At 42.5% G+C, this 23,408-nt stretch overlaps 2 protein-coding genes across 2 annotated transcripts in view; both read left to right on the forward strand.

The window, feature by feature from the left end:
• The window catches only part of LOC144948939 (von Willebrand factor A domain-containing protein 7-like), a 66,331-nt gene extending 59,441 nt beyond the window's left edge, over positions 1 to 6,890 (forward strand). Inside the window, exons 15-17 of the mRNA XM_078878695.1 lie at positions 2,065 to 2,218; positions 4,320 to 4,487; positions 6,639 to 6,890. Coding sequence (XP_078734821.1) covers positions 2,065 to 2,218; positions 4,320 to 4,487; positions 6,639 to 6,848 — 532 coding nt within the window. The 3' untranslated portion in view covers positions 6,849 to 6,890. The remainder of the gene's footprint in view (positions 1 to 2,064; positions 2,219 to 4,319; positions 4,488 to 6,638) is intronic.
• An 11,794-nt stretch (positions 6,891 to 18,684) lies between these two features.
• Positions 18,685 to 23,408, forward strand: part of LOC144948957 (von Willebrand factor A domain-containing protein 7-like) — a 52,620-nt gene continuing 47,896 nt past the window's right edge. The window contains exon 1 of the mRNA XM_078878732.1: positions 18,685 to 18,867. Within this exon, the coding sequence (XP_078734858.1) occupies positions 18,685 to 18,867 (183 nt within the window). The remainder of the gene's footprint in view (positions 18,868 to 23,408) is intronic.

Genomic DNA, 23,408 nt, shown 5'->3' on the forward strand with positions numbered 1-23,408 from the left:
GCAATAGGGTAGCAGCGGAGAGAGTGAAGCGAGCGGAGCGCAACAACAGACAAGCTAGCAGTAGAGAGGCTGATAGCGAGAGAGAGAGAGCAGGCTAGCAGTGGAGAAGCAGAGTGTGAAAGAGAGCGGGCTAGCAATGGAGAAGCAGAGTGAGAGAGAGGGAGCAGACTAGCAGTGGAGAAGCAGAGAGAGAGAGAGCAGACTAGCAGTAGAAAAGCAGAGTGAGAGCGAGAGCAGACTAGCAGTGGAGAGGCAGAATGAGAGAGAGCAGACTAGCAGTGGAGAGACAGAGCGAGCGGAGCGTGGCAGGCAAGCAACGCAAGCGGGAGAGTTGCAACGGAGTTCGTGGTGTTGAACGCGCAGAGTTCTGTTGAAATAAAGTGACACAAGAAAAATAAGAAGTTGACCGCGTGAAATAGAAACACTACAAATGTAACTCAGAGAGTCGAAAATAACTGCTAACATACAGTGAGGGAAAAAAGTATTTGATCCCCTGCTGATTTTGTACGTTTTCCCACTGACAAAGAAATTATCAGTCTATAATTTTAATGGTAGGTTTATTTGAACAGTGAGAGACAGAATAACAACAACAAAATCCAGAAAAACGCATGTCAAAAATGTTATAAATTGATTTGCATTTTAATGAGGGAAATAAGTATTTGACCCCTCTGCAAAACATGACTTAGTATTTGGTGGCAAAACCTATGTTGGCAATCACAGAGGTCAGACGTTTCTTGTAGTTGGCCACCAGGTTTTCACCAATACCTCAGCCATGGCTGATCATTATTTTAACGCGGTGGGCACACATGAAATTGATTTTGCCAAGACGAAGGTACTCTGCAAACCCACTGGCTATCAGCAAAGATTCGTTCATGAAGCCATCCAGGTATTACGAAGCGTGAACCAATCATTGGAAGGACTTTATTTACAAGTTTAGGTCATTACTGGCTGTGATGTTCCTATCCTACCTACATACAGTACATCTTTTCCTGACTTATTTAGCCTATGGACACTTTCCTGCAGTACAGCACATCTTTCTTCCATCAGATCTATGTTGTTCGCGAATCTCAGGTTATTTATTCTTTCTCCTTGCACACATTCATGAGCTGTTCTTCTGAATGGCATCCATCACTCTTCCCCAGTATGTGACGAAGTGGTTTGGTGATAGTGCATCTGTCTCTGACATACCTATTGTTGTTGGGATTCATTTGATCTTTCACCTACATCCTGCAAAATCTATAGCAGTCTTTACCCTACTCCATATGCTGTTACTGTTGCCCAGTGGCGGCTCCTGCAAAATTTCTCAGGGGGGCAAATGTCTGGATGATTGATAAGGATAAGGTCCACCCATGCAATGGATAAATTAACAGCTTAAGCATGTAAAGGGAACTTCACTTCTTTAATATTAATGAAAAATAAAGTGACTTACAATACATCTTGTTTGTTTCTATACTCATTATTAAAACAAACCACTCAAGTTTCTTTTATTAAAGATTCCACTAGGTGGCGACGAATTATATTGTTGGATGAAACGTGCTTACGTATGATGACGTAAGCACGTATGATGACGTAAGCACGTTAGGGCGAGCCCTCCCGGAAGCCATAGAGAATGCATTGCAGCGCCCCCGTTCGAAAAAAAACATCTTTGAATGTAAGTCTATGGGACCACTCGGGGCGATTCTCAGCTGGAGGGAAATCGCCCAAAAAGAGGCGGTACTCTACAGAACGTAGCATGACGCTGATTGGACTATATCCAGAGGCACAGTGACGGCTAGCGTGACTCTGTGGTTGAATGACATTGGTGGTGCGTCGCCCAATCGCCCTAATGAAGAAACCGCCCCTGCTGTTGCCCACGTTATATCTTGCTTTGTCGAATGAAATGCTTTATGGAAATCCACGTCAATACACGCCACTTATTAACTTTCAGTGGATTCAAATAGGGTTAGAAATTATTACTATAATGAGTAATCTTTGTGTAACTGTTTTTCAAATATGTTTAAATTTGTTACTGTGTCAAAAAAATGTGTTGTATTTATAAACTTGGATTGGTTGGTGCTTGTGCAGATTCAACATCAGCAGGAACAGCTCTGTGATTTTAACGCTGAAGCTGGAAGCCAATTCCGCCATGGGAATCGGAATTTTTGGTACAATTTCACTGGTAGTGCAGGGAGCAAACTCCACGTCCAACTTCATAGTTACTCAAGCAGAAATTCTAAAGGTAATACTACTGTATAGTAAAATCCCCAAACCCGGCCAAGCTGCGTTTTGCATTTAGTGAGGCCGATGCGAAAAAAGATATAAAATAATTCAGCAAAGCCTCCCTCGGCACTTACAGCAGCACGTGGACCACATGGCTGTCGTGTTAGAGCACATGAGTACATTGTACTCCCATGCACAATGTTTTCCCGAGCAATTTCTGCCCGGTATTTTATGTGACGAAAATGAGATACGCCAATAATACTATGAATGGGAGATTAGTCGAAGTGATTTAAGTTTAGCGTTCCATATTTGTAGGTCCAGTGAAAGTCGTGCAACCTTTATTTGCCATTTGACAAGAGAGCTAGATGGTAAATAAAAACGTGTTTTAATGACCAAGAAGGGTAACCAGAAAAATATGAACCAGGGGTTTTGTACATCACCTGAAATGCTTAGGACTGTTATACATTTCAAACTCAAACAATTCAAAACTCCACTGCCTGAAACGTCATACCATATTATTAGTATACCAAACTCTTGTCAATCGCGAATTACGTTTTGAAAATAGCCGCAATTGGCAAATCCGCGATCGACAAACTCAAAGAAAAATGCGAATACTAGGGTTTGGTTTTATATTTGGTTTCATATTTTTGATGTAAAATATGATTAATACTTTGTACAGTGTTAAATATAACTTGTACAGTAAATGTATAGAATGGGAAAAATATAATGTAAGATAAATGTTTGGCGGCTGAACTTCACTGGCTACTCACTGGACGCTGGGAGCAACACATGACCTGTGTTCCACTATGGGCTGTGTGGGAGATGATATGGAGAAAAGACGGCACATGTATTCTTCCGCGCTAGCATCATTACAAGCAGTGTGCAGTTAGAATGCCTGTACAATACTTCTTTACAATGTATACAGGAATACCGCGGTCAACCGCGAATGATTGAGCCACAGCGGTGCGATTGGCGAACTATACAGTACCTCAACAAATAGGGTGCAAATGGTTAAATCCGCGATGGGTGAGATTTTGGTGTTATACGATTGTGTATAAACTATAATGAGAGCAACATTTTACACATACCAAATATGAATGTATTGTTGCTCAGGTTCAAATCAGAACATTCACATTTGTTTTTGTATCAACACAGTACAATGATGATGCGTGGCCTCTATGCGAAACTTTGGTGAAAAACAAATGCAGCTACACGACTGAGTATGCCAAGTGCCGATCCAATTTCTGGAACATAACCATCCGTTTTAATGACACGGGATCCGGAATTAAAGCGATTGATCCTCCTGGCCTCATGAATGGCACCATTGGTGTCAATGTGTGGAATGAAACTTATTCCGGAGACTGCTGCAACACAACTCTGAGCATCAGCGTTACGGACATGGCAGGGAACACGCATATGTGTTCCTATGACATGAAGGTACTGTGTAAACTGCACTCAGAGATATTAACGAATGATGTTAGCTCACATCATACATATGTGACAATTTAGATTTTATGTTTTATACTGCCTATCCGTTTTGCAATAATATATATTCTGAATCTTTCATATTGGAAAGTGATTTGATATTAACTGATTCTTGATCAATGTTTGAGTTCTTAACTTTTTTCTGTGACATTGCTGCCCTATGTTAATTATAGTTCAATAAATAAAGTAAGCCCAACATAATCATATGCTCAGTGTAAACTAAATTCACCGCTGTTTTATAGAAAAGTGTGAGCTGGTCAGTTTAAACTAGGCATGTGATTTTGTTGACTCACTAATTATTAAACTATAATTAACATAGGGCAACAGTGTCACAGTAGTTGGTGAACCTCACTACAAAACGGGCCTTTGTTTAATTCCTGGCCACAGCTGACATCAGTGTCGAGGTATATCTGAACTTGATCCATCTCCCCTCAACACCCTCACCCCACAAGTTGCCAAAAGTCATGATTTATGGTCAAACAACCCCCATTAATTAAAGGATGAGCAGAGACCCCCATTCAGCATTGTAGTGAATGCATAAAGGAAATAAAATGTGCAACCACATGGTTTGAAGCATGCGAACACATTTCCATTCCATTTAACGTATATTGTTTTTTCTCTTGGTATCGGCACAGTATGATGATGAGTATCTTCCGACCTGCGAAACGCTGAGCGAAACAAAATGCCCCAACAAGCTTGAGAGCGCCAAGTGCAAATCCAGCACCTGGAACACGACCATCCGATTCAATGACACTGGGTCAGGAATCAAAATGATAGATCCACCTAGTGACATGAGCAACAACGTTGGCGAGAAGACGTTGACCAAGAGCTTTTCAGGAGACTGCTGTAACACAAGTCTAAGCATCAGCATCACAGACATAGCAGGGAACACACGTGTGTGCTCCTATGACATGAAGGTACCGCTGAAACTACACTACCATATATATAATGTTATATACAAATTACATGCTTTATTGAATTGGCCTAAAGGTGTTAAGAAAACTATCGAGTCAATGGTCAGTGGATAGATGAACTTGACTGTACAGGGAAACCTCGGCGAACGCGGGGGTTATGTTCCTAAAAAAATATGTGTCGGGTAAAACTACGTCCGAATAATAATCGACCACATGGGAAAAATTAGGTTGTGGGCCTGGCTCCGAAATGATCAGCCAATTCCTCTGTAACTTTTTCTATATTATTTCCACATTGTTATTGTAGGTAAGGATACTCAGTCGCTCTCCATTTGTGTGTGAATACTATTTTTCAATTTCGCATCAACACAATACCCCCGTCTTCATTATTCCACTTTCCAATTAATTACAAGCCCAACACTCGCCCCTTACACTGTTACGTGAATTCTAGTGATTCACCATCTAGGCGACTTCATGACTGACATCTTCAACGAATTCATGGCCACAATGTGTAATGGGTTCCGGAGACACTTGTAGAGGTAACTTCTTTATTACAATACAACACTCCATTCAGTCCGGATACTCTGTTACAGCCTAGGTACACAACCTCGGTACACAGCCTAGATACACTACTCTGGCTACGCTCTGGAGTCCTCCGGCTACAATTACCCTAGGGGAGGCTAATCTGACCCGACCCAGCCAAGGTGCGGGTCTGTACTCTGGCTTCCTCGGAACTCGCCCTTACAAGGACGTAGAGCCGGGAGTCCCAGAGTCCCACCACTGGCCCTCACAGCATCCCGGCCCTTACAAGGACAAGCGGGACGAGGGGGTCGAGGGTCCTAAGCTGGCGGGTCTTGGGTCTTGAGCTACAACTGGCCCCGATCGGCCAGGGAGCTGCCCTTTTATGCCTCGTTCCCAACGAGGGGTGGGGTTGTGTGTGCCCCCAGATATCCCACAGAGCACACACAGCCCCCCCGTTGGTGGCGCCAAGGGGCTTACGCGTCTGGGTTGCCTGGGATCCTAGCGCCTGGCACCGACGGCTTATCTGCCTAGGATCCCAGAGCCCCCAGCAGCCCCTCCCCTCTTATGGCACTACAGATGCATGTGGCAATGTGTGAACATTTGCGTTGTGCATGAGCGTGTTGCGTATGTGTTACATTATCATACAAAAACACACAATTAAAAACAGACATCTTACCTATATGTAAATCGTTCTCGCAGTCGATTTAATTACACCATAGGATCTTCCAACGGATGCAGCACTCTGACCTCTTGCAAGCCTAACAACTGCAATTTTGGCACTAAAGTCATCATTTTTCTCAGATTTTTCTCACTACAATAACCACCACTCAACTTACCTCAGCGGCCATGATTAGAAAGTGAGACCATATGAGAGCGTTGGGGAGAGTTGGTGACGACGAGATGTGAAATCTTGGCATATACAGGCCAGTACAAGCGGACTGCACGCTACTTTTCGCCAAAACATCACCTCGTTAAGTAAACCATGTATAGCTGTAACAAGCATTCGATAAAACCGCATTTGGCAATGTTTTCCCAGAGTTCCTCATTACACGAACATGGACTTGAGGTCAAATGCTCAGCTATTATTTAATCCAGCAGTCCTTGCTTGAATCTGGTATTCACCTGTTTTTGGTGATATGCTAGTGTTGTCATTGCACTGATCTGGTCCATGTCTTCCAATCACTCCTGTCCAGGTATTAATGTCATGACTCGGATATTAATGTACAATAGCATTTTATTACTTATATATATATGCTTGCAATGTATGATGCAGATTTCATCTCAGTATTTATCTCAAAATTAATGCATGATCTATACCTGCCCCCACCCCATCCATGGGCACAGTATGATGACGCATCTCTTCCGACCTGTGAAACGTTGACCGAAACAAAATGCTCAAACAAGCTTGCAGATGCCAAGTGCAAATTCAGCACGTGGAATGTGACCATCCGGTTCGATGACACTGGGTCTGGAATCAAGATGATAAATCCACCTGGTGACATGAGCAACAACGTTGGCGAGAAGACATTGACCAAGAGCTATTCTGGAGACTGCTGCAACACGGTGTTTAGCGTTGACGTCACAGATGTGGCTGGGAACTTGCGTGTGTGCTCATACGACATGAAGGAATCTAAGACATCGGCAGGGTTTACTGTTTTCCATATTGGCATCTGGGAAATGGTCATATTGGCATTTGGCCTGGCCCTAAGTGGGATCACTATTGTGATGTGATGTCAAATGCTTTGACATGTGTAATGCAGGCAAGAAATTAGTTTTATTGTGGGAGAAAATACTGTTGTTCTCTTCATGTTTTGTGCTATTAATTTGACAACACAAGACCTGGAAATATATTCACACTAACTCAGCCAAGTATGGTGTGAGTGATAAATAAAACAGGGGGGAGTAACGTCTCCCCACGCTTAAATACTGGTCGTGGGGTAATTGTATGGGCTTGCTTTAAAATATATATTTGTGAATTATACTCTGCACTCCTTTCATATTTCTGGTATATATAATGAATATGGATAGACGTGTTAATGTAGATATGATCAGCTGGCTATCTCAGGAGACTCGTGCCTATGAACCTGTAAACAGTTCATGAAAATCATGCTGCACTATTATAAGTGGTGGTTTACATGTTTGCTTTTAGAGGTGAATGTGTTATTCTGTGGTACCATAGTTGGTTTGTTCACTTATCTAAATTAATTTTATGATTTGTAAATGTTACCTATTACGTTTTGGTGTCGGGTTTTACATTCTGTTGTAAAATATTTCTAATAAAAGGTAAAGGGGGGTGGGGGCAGCTCATTGCAATGCGAGGGAGGCATATTTCATGAGCCTGGAAGATCCAATAAACATTTTAAGGGATTGTTGTTGTATCCCTTTTTTTAACGAGATGAAACAAACCCATTGAGACACGTGAGACATTGTCACATTTGCAACGGGCATATAGATTACGTCAAGAAACAAAATACAATATATTGTTTTAAACATTGAAAGTAACTAAATGGAAGCTGCATTTAAGAATGAATAAAATGAATACACTAAAATGTGGAAAAGGCTAAGTAAAATGCTACATTGCACTTAAAATATGTATATAAAACATGTATAATATATAACTTCAAGGAAACAAATGTGACTAGATTAGGCAAGTAGAGGTAATGCATACAGTTGCATAAAGTCATACGAAATACGACAGAAGAATGTTGCTGGCTGGCGTGTGGGCAGGAAAATTGTGCGTGCGCGGTGTTGATTTCACAGCTCAGAGCTGCGTGATGACGTCGCCCGCATCCCATAGCGTTGAGCTGTGTTGGTACATGCTGACGTCACACTCCACGGCCACCTTCCACCCCTCCAACGTATCCCTTGCAAATGCGTGGGCAGTGCTAGTATTATTACATAGTCGCAAAAACAGTCGTTACAAATATTTACGAAAATTTACTTAAAGCCTATTATATTTTTGTTCAAACTCAGATATGGAATTGAATTTAGACGCAATTTGAAGGTCAATTCTTTTCCGAAACGAGGGGCGTCAACCAAAATAATGCCAGGCTAAACCAATTTTTTTTGCGGGAGGTACGATGCATTTAAAAAGGGTAGCACGCCTTAGATCGTGAGAAATTGTATCTGGATATAAGCAACAAAGATGTGGCATTAACTTAAGTGTAAATTAACTGAAGATATTTCCCCCAATGCATTGCACTCCTGTTTGAGAGAGGCCTAAAACCAGACGTAGAATAAGATATCACAGCGATGGGTTGAGTAATTGGCATCAAGGATGAAGAGTAAAGTGGAATGAAAAGTGTTGCTTTACTGAGTCCACCACTGAGTTTTAAGCAATACGTATTTGTCTGACCTGGCAATAGTTTAGAAGGCGAGGTGCCTCCATCTTCTGTTGTGTGGCATTTGGTCTACTTTTCCACGCTAACCAGACGTTTTGGCCGAGGTGTGGATCAATTACCTCTGGTGTACCCATTTATATTGACAGGAGATGAAACAGAACCAGCGACCTCTGGATTGCAGTCTAGTGTGGTAATCATCACTTCATGACTGCCATCTCCGTTTCTCAGTTAAAAAGGTAAAATATTATATTGGTTACCAGGCATTTCTCTATATGTGTGGGAAACCCTTAACGAGGTTATACCCATTGTTTCCATTCGGTTATTGGTATTGCAAAAACTACCCTAGTTTAGAGTGCGGTGCATGAATGACTGCAACACCACTGCCCCAAACCCCCTCTCCAACACGCACACATGGTATGACTGTAGGTTATTGGCCGGTTGTCATAACATTCCCACTTGTAAACATGAGGTGGTGATGATCACCTGTAAACCGGCACTGAAGGCAAAGAGTGGATTTACATAAAGGTTGCGAAACTACCTTCCCGTGGGTGTCGAGATACTTATACCCTGCCTTTCCAGGAGAAGGGTGGTACAGCAAAGTGTGGGCTAATCTCTATCTGTTCCGTCTGTATGGAATAGTGTTCACCATTGCATGCATGGCATTTCTCTAATTTCCTCCCGCATCTATGAACACTCAGTGATTGGCTGAAACTACATAACCATAGGAACGTATTAGCGGTACACTGGTACACGGTATATAAAAAAAACTAATTTTTCGCAATAATTATTTTCCCGCGATTCGCAACCCTGGTCATAAAATCTTGTGGGGCGCGTCAAAATCAGTTCTCGTAATGTCGAAGCAGTCGGAAGACTAATGTTATGAGCGGCTGAACACGACGTTTTACAGTCTGTTGCCGTATAGCACCCAGCCTGATGGCTATTGGTTCCATGTTGCAAAGGCAGATTTCACTCGTACCCTAGATTTTGTCGAACGGTTCTTCGATTCAACGGACCCAAATCAATGGTCAATATTGACCTTTTCTAGCAATTCTCAATAGACTGAAGTAACCTTAAAATCGTATCAAACTTGGCGACAGGGTCAATTGATGACTGATACACAGATTTGCGTATTAATTTTTTTTAATTTTAGACTGTTTTATGAGGACCGGTGTGTTATGCTGCACTTGTGTGCCACTAATACGTCCATATAGAGTATGACAGGCGTTGGACAATTGCTGGCGCCGGCTCACTGCGTGACGCCTTGCTGCTGGTCTGTGGTTCCTAATGCCTCTGAGTCATAGTCTCTCTTCGTGAGTGAGCGAATTTTGTGTGCCTAACAAGCCGGATTCATATATTTAATGATGTTTTAACTGCCAATATACCTGTTTAGTGCCAATATTGAACCTTAAAAAAATACAAACTTAAGTCAAAGTACGGCTGCAATTATGAACAGATCGACGCTTCTCCACATTTATAAACAGTAACCCTCACACTGCAACATACAAGTTTGCAAGTTTGAATCTGCGATAATGCTTTCACGTAAGAGGTGACATTTTTTCATGTACAGTCTCAAAGTTTATATTGTCTCACTAATGCACGGAAAAATAAATGTGATGCAAATTAGAAGGGGAGTCAGAAAGGATGACATGCACTCACCAAGATTATTCACAGTGACCTCCGACGATGTTTTCTTAAAGTGTGACTGGAGACATGAAAGCAGGCAGGAGACAATCATGGGCAGGGCTAATATTAGCCATCACAGATATGCAAACACCATCATCAAAATAAAGTCCGATGGGAATGAACGACTGCAAATTATAGAAAAATACAATTTACAAACAACGGTCATATGTAACAAGATCCCTAGAGAATTGTAAATATTGGGATTCAACTGGAAAACACAGCATAATATGTATATCTACGAGACTTATCGAAGGTGGACCCAGATGAACTAAGTTGACCCCTTCACCCACCAATGTAATGGAACGCAGTGTTCCAATTACAACACAACCGCAATAACAAGGCGCCAACCGGTAAACTGGTAACAGTTTTCAGAATAGATTACTGGCTGCAAAGTCCAGGAACCGGTAACGGTTTGCAGATTAATGTTAATAATGAATGCACCGATTGGCAAGCGCAAATGTACACACTGGATGACGGACAAAATAACATTTCCCTCGTTTCTTATTTAAAAGTAAAGATGAAATCCTGCAATTTCTTGCTTGCTTGCTCAGGCCACTTCTGGTAGAACAGCCCCCACTAAAGCAAGTTATAGGTAGTTTTCAGTTTGCTCTTCTTCGCTGACCAGACATCTTGGAATAGATGGGCGTAGCCAACACATTTCCCCACGACACGTGCCCTGGCAATCGACTGTGGAACACCCATTTATATTTCTGGTTAGGCAGAGGCAGCGAATTTGAGAAACGTTCCGCATTGTTACAACTGCCACCCAGAAGGATTGAATCAAACCAGCGATCATGTTGAATGTGCGTACCATTACACCAGCACCAAATTCTCATCACGTCCAAAGACAGAATCTGCAGGTGAATGTTTACAGTAGCCAGAAGCTGGAAATTTGATGTATAGAAATTCACATGGGCTGTGATTGGACATACTGTCAATGTCTGCACCACAAGCATGTTCCCTACTTTCCCTCATTGACGCTCACAAGGCTGTGAGTGTGGTCACGTTCATAAAGTGTTGAGGGTGAATTGGTAAATCACGCAGATATGTGCTACAATGCTTTTCTGAAAGCTCTTATCATCCCAATAAAATACATATAAAACACGTAATTATTTTTTATTTAATTCTGTAATTTATATTACTACAACCATTTATATTATTAATATTGTCTTGAAAGCTATAGAAGCTTCCAATTAACACATAGGCTTTTGCGACCAATATCATCCATAATACAGTTTTTTGGGGGTTAGATCGCCTAAATATATAAAAGTGTCGTTACGTGACAAACCTTCCTAATTTGCTGTGTGTGGTTGTGTAATGACACATATATTTACGCGATATAACCCAAAAAAACCTGTATTATAGAAGTTTCCATGATTACATATGTAGTGGGTACAAATAGAGAGAGAGGCTTCTCTGGAGGGAACACGTTTTATTATAACATTAATAAAACCTAACATAAAGGGGTAATGGGCCCTTCCACCTCATACACTACGGAGGTATCTCCTCCAGACTATCGTGCCCTCACACTGGTTAAGCTCAGCCCTAACACTGGTTCAGCTTTAGCCCGACCCTAGCCAGGGGTTCGGGTTCTGCCCTCCGGGCTCTTTTTTAGGGCGAGTTTTCGGGTCTTCAGTGGCAGCTCCAGGTCTTCAAGTGTTCAATAGCAGCCGGACCCGTTCAGGGGTCCGGCTTTTATAGTCAGTCCCGCTCTTTCTGCCCCTGGCCACGCCTCCCTTTTCGAACCTTCTAGAGGCATCTGGAACAGGTCCCCGGGGTCCCCTAGTCCCCTTCTTTGGGGGCCCCACCCCCGGTACCTCCGGCAAAGGCGTAGCTAGGATATTGTGCGCCTGGGGACGAACTATAAACTTGGCGCCCCCCGTTTATTCACATTTTCCTATTACATCGAATAAGGAATAACAATTGAAATTTTAATGAAACATTGTATTTAAAGAAGCAAATTTATAGACATTATATTACATGGCTCACCCAGTCACTGTCGTAGACTGGTTGACATAGTCTACAAAAGATTATTTTTTCTTGATTTCACTGTCGCAAACTGGTCAATCACATAATCTAAATCAGTTTTTTCCAATGTTTCTCTTTCGACGCTAAGAATAGCAAGATTGCTGAGACGATCTTGTCCCATTGAAGCACGCAAATACGACAAAATAAGTTTCAATTTTCTGAACGACCGCTCACAGCTTGTAATTGAAACTGCTATTGTTAATAAAATTTGCAGTGGAATTCGCAAATTCGGAAATATGTCGTCTCCATAAAACACAATAAAACCAAGAAGATCCAAAGGAGTTTCTGGTAGAACTTCATTCCGATTACTGAGCAGCATTTTGCAATCTCCAATTTCTGTGAAAAGTTCGTGGCCATTGATGTCGGTGTCATAGAAATTTCCAAAATCTGTGCAATTTCGACGAATTGCATCGACATCTGTGTCGGATAGAAGAGTTTTGACGTCCAGAAGAAATCCAAATTTTGTTTTCAGGTCTTTTAGTCGTAAAACCTGTGTTGACATCTCCTGTTGAAGTCGGTAAAATACGCTCTTCATAATGCGCACAATTTCTTCTTCTGCTGAAAGTCCTGCATCTCTTGCCAGTTCTCCTGGCATCTTCCGACGTCGCATAATTCTTCTGTCCACATCGATCCCCCAGGCTGTGCATCTTGTTTTGGCGTTTTCTACAGCAACTTGGCTCAAATCATCACGAAGCTTGACAAATTCATGCTCCAAAGATTCAAGATCAGTTGCTGCTTCCTTGAAATTCATAGTAGGATCCTGTAAGCACTTCTGAACACGATACATTTTTCCAAGAATGACATTCCAGAAATGTAATAAAACTATGAAGTAAAATTTTAATACGCATGCCTGTAACTGTTCTGCATCACTTCTGGTTTCAGGCGTCATAGTTACGTCCTCTGATAATTTGTCTAGCAGCCCTACTAGTTCTTTCAGTCCTTCATAGATAGCTTTAGCAGCTTCTGATCGTGCACTCCAGCGTGTTTCAGACTCCCGCTTTACTGTGATGGGCACAGCTTTTTTTAACTCTTCCCAACGAATTGTTGAACGAGAGAAAAACATATACTTTCAACTATTCCAAAAAATGTGACGACAAGTTGATCCTGTTTAGCTGAGTGTACTCCTGCTAAGTTTAAGCCGTGGTTGTCACAGTTGACAAACAATGCTCTGTGATTTTTGTCACATTCGTTGTTGAAGGCCGGTTATATGCCCAGTCATCACAGCAGCATTGTCATAACATTGTGCCCGACAGTCGGCTAGAGGTATGTTGTCAGATTTTAGTCTCTCGACGATGACTCTTTCTAGGCTTGTTGCATCTTTTGCATGTATCTCGAAATAACCTAAAAATGATTCTTTGATAGTTACTTTTTTAGTTTGAAATCCACATCCACAAATCTTATGACCTGAGAAAGCTGTTCCCGATGTCCTAGATCAGGTGTTGAGTCAAGTAAGATACCGTAGTACTTGTTTTTCCTGATATCACTCAACAATTGGTTCTTTACAGTCGATGCAAGTATGTGGATAAATTAATTCTGGATTTCCGGTGACAAATAGGAAACTGATCCCGGATTTTCTCCTGCATGCTGTACGTGTTTTGCTAACAATGGGTCATACTGAGCAACGAGTTTGATCAGCGCGAGAAAGTTTCCAACATTTTTATCCTCATCCGCATTCAAATTTTCCTCATGGCCACGTAGTGCCAAATTTTGTGAAACCAAAAACTTAATACAGGTGAGTATTCTTTGCAATATATCTCACCAATGTTGTTTTTCCAAATGAATCTGAGCTTGAACCACTGCGTCAATTCCAGTACCATCAATTATACTTCGTTCGGCTTCCTTCCATGTAGTAAAAGCTGTGCGGTGGCTAGGATTGTTTTCATGAGAATTTAGTTTTTCTGGCTTTCTACACTTGTTGAAACTGTTTGTTTACTCAAACGAAGCTCGTGAGTTTGAACTCGATGATGTAAATAGACAACAGAAACAGTAAGCAGCTTTATTGATTGGTGAATATAATAGCCACGAACGATTAACTTCCTCTCCGTTCGCTAGTCGGCGTTTAAACCATGCTGATGTAATTGAACGTTCTCTGGATACTGATGATAGATTGTCTCTGTGCTGAAAAGGCAAGGATCCGAGAGTAATCATTTCATTGCGAAGAGGCTGTGATATTTTCGATAGCTTTGTCGTTTTATCAAATTCTAAGTAGCCAACATCGTGAAACCTTAGTACAGCAGGAACAACATCATAATGAGTATTTTCAGCTTCTCTATCAGAAGATTCTTCTATCTCATCTTCCCCGTTACTGTCAACAAGTTCATAATCATGTTGAACCTGTTCAATGACGACGCCCTGGTTTTCAGTGTTTTCGGAGTCTTCCTCAGCATAGACAGTAACATCTGTCTGAACCATGTTTTTCTCCGAGTCCTCAATGTCTTCTACCTTCTCGTTTACATGCTCTGAAATAGGTGGTTGATAGCCGCCATCTTCTGATTCTGAAGAGTTGGAGTTTGCAGCTTCAGCTTCTTTCTTCTTGGCTTTCTTTAAAAAGCTAGCCAGTAATGTACTTGACTTTTTGATGCCATTTCAGCTTCTTTTTTTCTTTTACGACATTGAGCTCCACTTCGTTTTCTTCCTGACATAGCTGACAAAAATTATAAATATATTATTATATCACTGAGTACACTGAAGTGAAAAAAATATGTGTAGCCCTAGACAATAACATAGTGGCACTGGCATAGTGCTACTACAATAAATTATTATTATTATTATTAAAATTAGGCTATACAGTAATCCCTCGCCACTTCGCGGTTCAAGTTTCGCGGCCTCATTTTTAAAAAATATTCATCGAAAAATAAAAATTCAAAAATACCGCCATATCGGCAGCGAGAGAAACGGTTTCCCAGGATGCCAGACAAAGAGAGAAACTCTCTCAGAGGCTTTGTACATACTGTACCCACGGGCACTCAGACAAGGCACGTGATTGGTTCCCGGCGCGAGATCGACGAATGAGAGCACGAGTGGATGTACAGTATCCCGTGAGCTAATTGGCTGCGCATCATAATACGTATCGTATGAGAGAGAGAGTGAATGTATAATATTAAGGTTTTATAATTAAATAGATTTAAGTAAAATATATGTGAGTGAGTGAATGTATAATATTAAGGTTTTATAATTAAATAGATTTAAGTAAAATATATATATATAAAGTATAAATATACATATTTTAAACATTCTGGTACCCACACACACATATACAGAAATTCCTAGGGGGGCCAATCCTACTTCGCGGATTTTCACCTATCGCAAGGGGTTCCGGTCCCCATTAACCGCGATAAACGAGGGATCACTGTACATGCAGATTAAAAGTACATAATTTATACGCCTAAAGGCAGATTATGCTGCAAATATTTAAAAATATCGATATAATACATTTTATTCTATATTTAAAATTTTGTTATTCATTTATTTATAAAAAAAATATCATAAAACATACCTCTTGTTGTTCAAGTAACCAAAATAGGTCGCCGCTTTGGACGCCACCGCCTATAAGCTTATACTGTCGGACGTACGTGGCCATGTAATGGCATAGACTTACCCGCCGAGGTTGACGCTCGTCCGGTGGCTTGTAGTCGTGGCACGGTGGTCTAGCTAACACAGTAACACTCTCACTTAGTGTCCGCCAGCGAGCATGGCTCGGCTCTTAGGTCAGTTCAAATATAAGGTACGAGCGACGTACACGTATAAGTGAGCCTTGTAGTAAATGCTGCTAAATGAAGGCCACGCTATGTTGACGTGCGTGGGCTGCTCCGGCTGCTGCAGCCGCCTAGAGCGTGGTGTCACTAATAAGAACTAAAAATAGGCCGTCGTAGTTACTGCCACCAAAAAACAGGCCAGTGACTAAGGCTGAAAGACTGCGCCTGTCTGTTGTTTGGGACGTTCTTCTATGTAAGTTCTTAATAGGCACGCGTACCAAAATGTAATGTAGGCTGTGTGGCGGGATCAATAAACTTTTAGGTTGAGGTGTAGATTTGTGCAGTAGTTTCAGGCTGCCGCGCCCGCCGCAATAAGTTATAATGTAACGTTGTAAGCCTCATTTTGGCGCCCCTTTACCTTGGCGCCCGGGGACATATGTACCCCCCTGCCCCCCCCCCTAGCTACGCCTCTGACCTCCGGCCACTAGCCCACCGGATTCATCCGGGGTGCCATGGCCTCCAAGCGCTCTCGCTCCCTCGCCTTCAGGTGCTGGCACTGCACCCGGAGTGCAATGTCGCACAACAGCCGTGCTGTTTGTGGTGTGAGCAGCGTGTCCCCTGCAGCTTCACGCACAGGCCGGCCTTATGCGACGTGCAGTGGCATCCCCCGATGCCACTACACATACATTACATTTGCGTGTTTATTTATTTAAAACGTGTCTCTCTGGAAAATAAATTACGCAAAAATGAACAACACATTTTTTAAGCATGTCATTGCGATGGCAAAGTCTGACCATTTTTTTTATTACAGCAACATCATTTTACAGCTACCGTTACAACAGTGACTAACGCACAATGCATGGCATTTTTTATGTTACACGCACTTGGTTTGGCATGCAACATTTGCCTAAATTAGGGTGGGACCAGTAGAATAAAAACCCTTGCTGTTAGTAGCTCACTCATTCTTGTCTGTGTAGTTGCATGATATCGATTACATGGGAAAATAACTCAGCGGATAACGTTTACGTTGAGCTTTTATTTTTTTCGCATTGTCTTCGTGCTATCGTGTGTGTCGTACTGTTAATTTGTTTTCTGTATCATTCATTTCAAGATAGGGCTTGCTGTCAACAACACCAAAAGGAGGACACACTGAGGAAAAAACGCAAGTATTCATCTAAGTGGCAGTGCATATAGAAATTCACTGACACCTCGTATGGCAATAAGGACGTCACAGGACTTGTGTCGTTTTCCGTGTGCCTTTCCTCTTCGGTGTCTTTATCCTCGTGTTATTTCCAAGGGCCTCTCTCTTTCTACATCTCTCTAATTTTGTCTCCGTTCCATTTCTTATTTTCCTTTCATGTGTCTTCACGTGTGTCTCATTTCGTGTATTTTTCCCATCTCTTTCCTCCTGTGTTTATTTGCCTGTTTCTCAACTCGTGTCTTTAACTGGACTCATCGAGTTTCTCTCAGCCCCTCTCTTCCAATGTCTTGTCTCCTCGTTGTTCTTCTCCTGTGTCCCTTCTCTTGTTAATCTCATTGTGTCTTGACTGTGTGTGTAGAGACTGCAGAGTTAATTTATATAATCGTTACATATTTTGTTAAAATTTGTCAATCAAAGTATGGGAGGGGTCTTTGCTGAATGTATAATATTTATTTTACAATCATATTGATTTTACAATCCAAGCTATGATATGGGTGTGGAGATACAGACTTTATCTTGTTATATATACTCACAGAAGCATGGGGAGAGAAAGGCATAGGTAGAGATAAACACACGGAGACACATGGAGAAAAACAGTGTTTAGAGACACAGGACAGACAGACTTCCTGCGACCCTCCCTGATTAGCTGTTCTGATCGCCTATTTAACAAATACCAGTTTATGTGACGTTATGGATAAGACAATTGTTCATGACACTTTATATCACTTTGCATCTTAGTAAAACATCGGACAAGATGAACAACTTTTTTAATTAGAGCATGGCCAATATGGAGATAACATTCAAACCTGTAACTGACGACAAACCTGTATCTATTTGGTGTTTGAACATCTTAACACCTGTTTTATTACCAGAAAGGGTAAAGCCTATTTTAATTTTTTTCATAATTTTGACACTGGCAAAAAGGGCCAATAGATATAACTGCCCAACCCGAGCTATGGATACCTTGATACTTGCATTGCCTTTGTACTGTACGCCTTTTTGCGTTCTCTGGTCTAACACTGATGAAACAACACTATAAAGGAGGTTGTCTATGGTGTCGGCCTATCAATTTCAAAATCCATGCATATATTATCAATTATAATTATAAAATGTGTACAATTATTGGAAAATGTAACGTTTCTGAACTTTATATGAATACATTTTCATTGAAATAAGCAGAATTGGTTTTGCTAATCTTATTAGTAACCCAGTGAATGGTCACTTTGCTGCGACTATCAAATTAATACAGTTTCATCAAACGTGGCTGTCTCGTTGGAGCTCAGGATCTCAGCGGTGCCCGTTCAGTTCTCTGATCTCTGAGCCACCCAGCCACCTCTGAGACTTAGTGGAATTATTATTTACTCGCATTTTAGTTTTAAATGGACGGATGTTTTTAATAATTGAGCAAATAAAACAGGATTTAATCAACTTAACTCAAAATTCTGTATAACCAATTAGTATATAAATACATATTTCGCAATTGTAGGCCTAAACCGTTGCTACCGACTAACCACATGCATTTTATAATGCGACCCAACATGATGCTTACATTTAACATAGTACGTATAATACAATGCTATTTTAACTCATCACGTTGAACACTGTGTCTCGGTGTATAGATGCGAGTGAAGGGAGTGGTGGGGCTGCTGCTGGCTCTCTCCTTGTTGGCCGGACAAGCAAATGGATTCTTCCCGAAAAAATGGCTGGCCTCCTTTGCATCGATTTTCGCAAAAGAACGCACTATTAGTCACGTGCAAATGACCACTACAGCTATCGAGGTGGTGGTGGAAGAAATGGCAAAGGTACCAATAGATGCTTGGTTAAACAAAGATTTGTTAAGGTCTTGTGAAGCTAACTACAACTGTATTTTCCCCTATCCTGAGCTGTGCAAACTGCTGACACCCCTTGATGAAGTTCAGACAAACCACTTTCCTGTTTTCATCTGCCTATACAGTATTTGCGTAATGTCTAGTTAATTAGCTTGATCATAACTGTTGGATTCTGCGATATGTTTTCCTTCCACATTTGCAAATCACTCATTGCTTGCTTCCTACATTTCCTATACATTCTACACCCCCGTCTTACACGAGACTTCCCCAAAGCATCTCTTTCTCAATCTGATTGAAAGATACATTTTCGCTCATGTAAATAATCTTGTGGGTGTGTTTTAATTTAGTATACGTTAAAATGTATCTTCTCTTCAAAAGTCAAGCAGAGAGCAATAAACAGCCTTATTAATATAGATTATAGTTAGCACACTTCTTGAATTAAGCATGGTTGTAAAAGCTTGAAACAAGAGAGGAATGTATATTTAGTGATTACATGTTTTGTTTCAAACATGCAAACATCCCTATGTACATAACATTGGAGGCGCTTAAAAATGTAATTACAATTGAATCAATCAAAACATAACGGAACATGTATTTAGTAGCATTTTAAAGATAACGATTCATATTAATTCGATGCCTTAATAGCATGGCATCTCAAAGTTCTTTACAAAATACAAACGATGCGAATACACACATCAGAAAATCAGAACATTAGCGGCCGAGCCAAAATATAAAATAACAATTAATGAGGGCGGTCATCAAAAAAGGGTCATTGTGCACCTTTAACCTAACCAATAACCAACGTGAACCATTTGCTCGTAGGAAGCCTCCATCTTCTTAATTATAGCTGGTACTGCAACAGAAGAGCACAAGTATTCAGTGGCAAGCGTTCCGAACGACGCTGTCTTCGCGAACAGGCAAATTATGACATTAAAGCACGCCAATAATGAAATAAAAATAAAATGCATTCATTTGCAATATGTTATTCCCCAGTTGCCTTTACTGATTTTCAAAGTATGTGATACATTTGACCATATGATCTAAGCTTCTAGATTGTCAGCTTATTGCATAAGCATTAAGGTAGTGTGTCTGATTTTGGCTTACCAAGAGGGAATAACATTGTATAAAGTCACAATTCATCAGACATCTCTTCGATATCAGTTTCAATAGTTCTGTTATTTGTATGATATATATATAGGTATTACTATGGCATGATAATTGTTGCTATGTTTGATCTTTATATATGTTTGGTTTTGACAATATACTCAATACAAAGAATACAGTTCGGAGACAATGAGCAGGTAAATCTTGACTTAAAGCTTTCGTGACTGCAGGAAATCATATTCTTTGGGTCTTTCGGTAAAGCCACGTAGATAGAAAAAATAATGAAAATATCACGACGTTTCGATCGCAACACACGCAATCGTCATCAGGTAAATAAAAATAAAGGGAGAACTACTAAGGCAGGATGTTATAAAGGTTTGAGATGGGTGTAGCCCAAGGGTCATAAGCAAAGTGGGCGGGGCTAGTGATGACATTTGCATGTAAATGTAAGATTGGAGAGCTATCTCCATGACGACGAACAGCGGAGGTGGCCATTGTATTGTGAGAGATTAGCATGTCAATGTCAGATCGTAAAGCCACCACCACATCGAGGAAAACGAGCCACGGTGGCTGTGTTAGTGAGACATTTAACCTGTTAATGTAACATCGGAGAGCTACCTCAACAACCGCCATTCGCCACTAAGTGGCGGTGACGTCACCACGACGCTTGTGCAAGGGTATGTGCACCTTGAGGCCACGTGACGTGTCGGACGCCCGCTGGCAGGAGGTCACGGGGCAGACCTAGATGCCACGGGTCGACTGACTGAGACGACTGGCTGATGCACCACCTGTACCCCCTACTGTGCCAACTTGCTGTGCTTTAGCCACCCTGTGCTCCGCTCATTGTTGTGAGCGTTGCTCCTCCGCCCTCTGTTGTTGTTGGAGGGCGACTGCCTCCAACTGCCCAATAGTGTCCTTCACGAGCCTCCCCCACAGAGGCCGATCTTAACACCGCTGGTACCAGTCATCGGCAAGTCCACTCAGCTGCATATCCTCCTGTACCAAATCACACCATCTCTTCTCTTGCCCATGCCACGCCCGTTTTTCCCCCGCGATCCAGCCAAACAAAATCTGTTTAGGCATGTGGTGGCTGGGCATGCGGGCTACATGACCCAGCCAGTGCAGCATTGCCTGCCAGAGGATCTCATCGATGGGACTTCGTCCAGATCTTTCAAGGATTTGTGAGCTCCTCACACAATCCAGCCTGGTTAAACCCAGGATGGATCATAGGCAGGCCAGCCTAAATGTTTCTAACCAGCAAAGATGTTACATTAGGGGGGTCCACGTTTCGCAAGCATAGAGAAGGAAGGAATAACGGTGGCCGAGAAGGCCTGAAGCTTCGTGCGGAGTGAGAGACCAGGTAGCTTCCACACAGGGTTATGCATCCGATGAAAAGATAATGCCGTTCGACTGATTCGGATTGAGACCTCTGCTGTTAAACCGGAGCCGGTCATGAGCACACTGCCAAAGTATGGGAAGCTCTCCACTTTCTCCACAACTGCCCTATCACCAATTGGGAGTTGTGGGGGTGGAATGTCCGTTGGTGCAAAATACCCAGTGCAGGTGCTTAGTTTTGGTGGGGCTGATGGTAAGGCCCCACCTCTTGGTGGCAAGCTCCAGGTTCCTCTGAGTGAGCAGCAATTACCAGATCATCAGCATACATAACGTGGTTGAGCAATAGTGAGCCATCCCTTGACCTCACCCGGGCATCGATCAACTTCCCCTTGCATCTGTACTAGATGGAAATTCTTCCGGTACAGAATAGATGTTAAATGATATGGGAGCCAGAGGACATCCCTGTCGCACCCCAAGGTGTAGAGGGAATGGCTCTGACTCCCGGCCACGTAGTTTTACTCGGGCCCGCTCACCATCATGAAGGTCCTTAATGATCGTGAGCAGAGGATCAGGGACTCCGAAAGCACTAAGAACTACCCAGAGCCCAGGCCTACTGATGGTATCATAGGCCTTGACCAGGTCAATAAAGCAGAGATGTAGGTCTTGTTGGAATTCCCTACACCTCTGCTGTAGCAGACGCACAGAAATAATGGCATCTCTGCAGGACTGCCCTTTCCTGAAACCGCATTGGGGTGCCGCAAGCCTTACCTCAGCGTGCCTAGCAAGGCAATGTTGGATAATCCTTGCCAGGACCTTTCCCGGCACACTGGGGAGTGAGATACCCCTGTGGTTGTTACAGTCTGTGCGGCCCCCCCTTCTTAAAGAGGGGGATCACCAGGGCATTATTCCAATCCTGCGGAACCCGTCCAGTGGTCCAAACTGTTGTTATGATGTCATGTAGGTCAGTCTGTGCACAAACGCCACCCTCCCTCAGCATTTCGCTTGGGACATCATCTCTGCCCAGTTCCTTTCCTGGTCTCAGACTCTGGTTCGCCCTCAGTACTTCCTCAACAGATGGCACCTCAGCGAGCCACTCACAGGGGGTGACTTCTTCTTCTAATATTTGAGGCACTGCAGCCTCAGCAGGGTCATCCCCACTTTGTCCCACGTTGTTTTCCTGGCTGAGGGATTCCCCTCCCCCAGGACCTCACAAAAATGCTCAGCAGATCTGCAAACCTGTTCCTGGGGATCAGAGATTGGATCACCGTTCTTTCCCTTAATAATGGTAATAGGTGTGGTGCTGCAGGTTACTTTTTTGATGGAATTAAAGAGTGATTTGTGATCGCGGGCCACTGAGGCAGACTCCATCTCCTCAGCAACCCGCGACCACCACCCATCCTTGCAGCGCCTCACGGCTCTCCTAACCTCCGAGCAAAGGCTGCAGTTTTCCTCCTCATTCTCCGACGTGGGATGCTGTAGCCGATGAGAGTGGGCCTGTCACTTTTTCTCAACCAACTTGAACACATCCTCTGTCAGCCAGGGTCTCTGGGGTGGTCTGGACCGTGTACCCAAAGCAGCCATTGCAGCTGCATGAGCCACAGTCCAAAACCTCGATCATTTCCCCTCAACATCAGGAGTGGGGGACAATGCCAACCCCAGCCACAAGCGATGATGAAATTCTCACTTGCAAGTTTCATCAGCTAACAGAGACCATGCCACTAAAGGTTTAATTGGGGTCCTGGCTGTATATCCACTACCGGAGTGGAAGAATGGCAGGTGCATCTTACAGATGACAAGTCGATGGTCAGTGGGAAGATCAGTTCCACGGTAGGTCCTGGTGTCAAGGACATGGGCCCATATCCACTGTTCCGTCACTACATAGTCCAGCAGATATTCTTGCTTGGACCCGGCATGCATCCATGATGTGGTATGGATGCGCCGATGCCGCAACAGCGTGTTGGTAATTACAAGCCCATGGGCTGCACAAAAATCAAGCAGCCTCCTGCCGTTGTCATTGAGCTGATCTGGCCCATGCCTTCCATTTTAATCCAGACCAGGTTCCAGCATCATAACCA

Source organism: Lampetra fluviatilis, chromosome 3 (genome assembly GCF_964198595.1).
Source record: "Lampetra fluviatilis chromosome 3, kcLamFluv1.1, whole genome shotgun sequence".
Lineage (NCBI taxonomy): Eukaryota > Metazoa > Chordata > Hyperoartia > Petromyzontiformes > Petromyzontidae > Lampetra > Lampetra fluviatilis.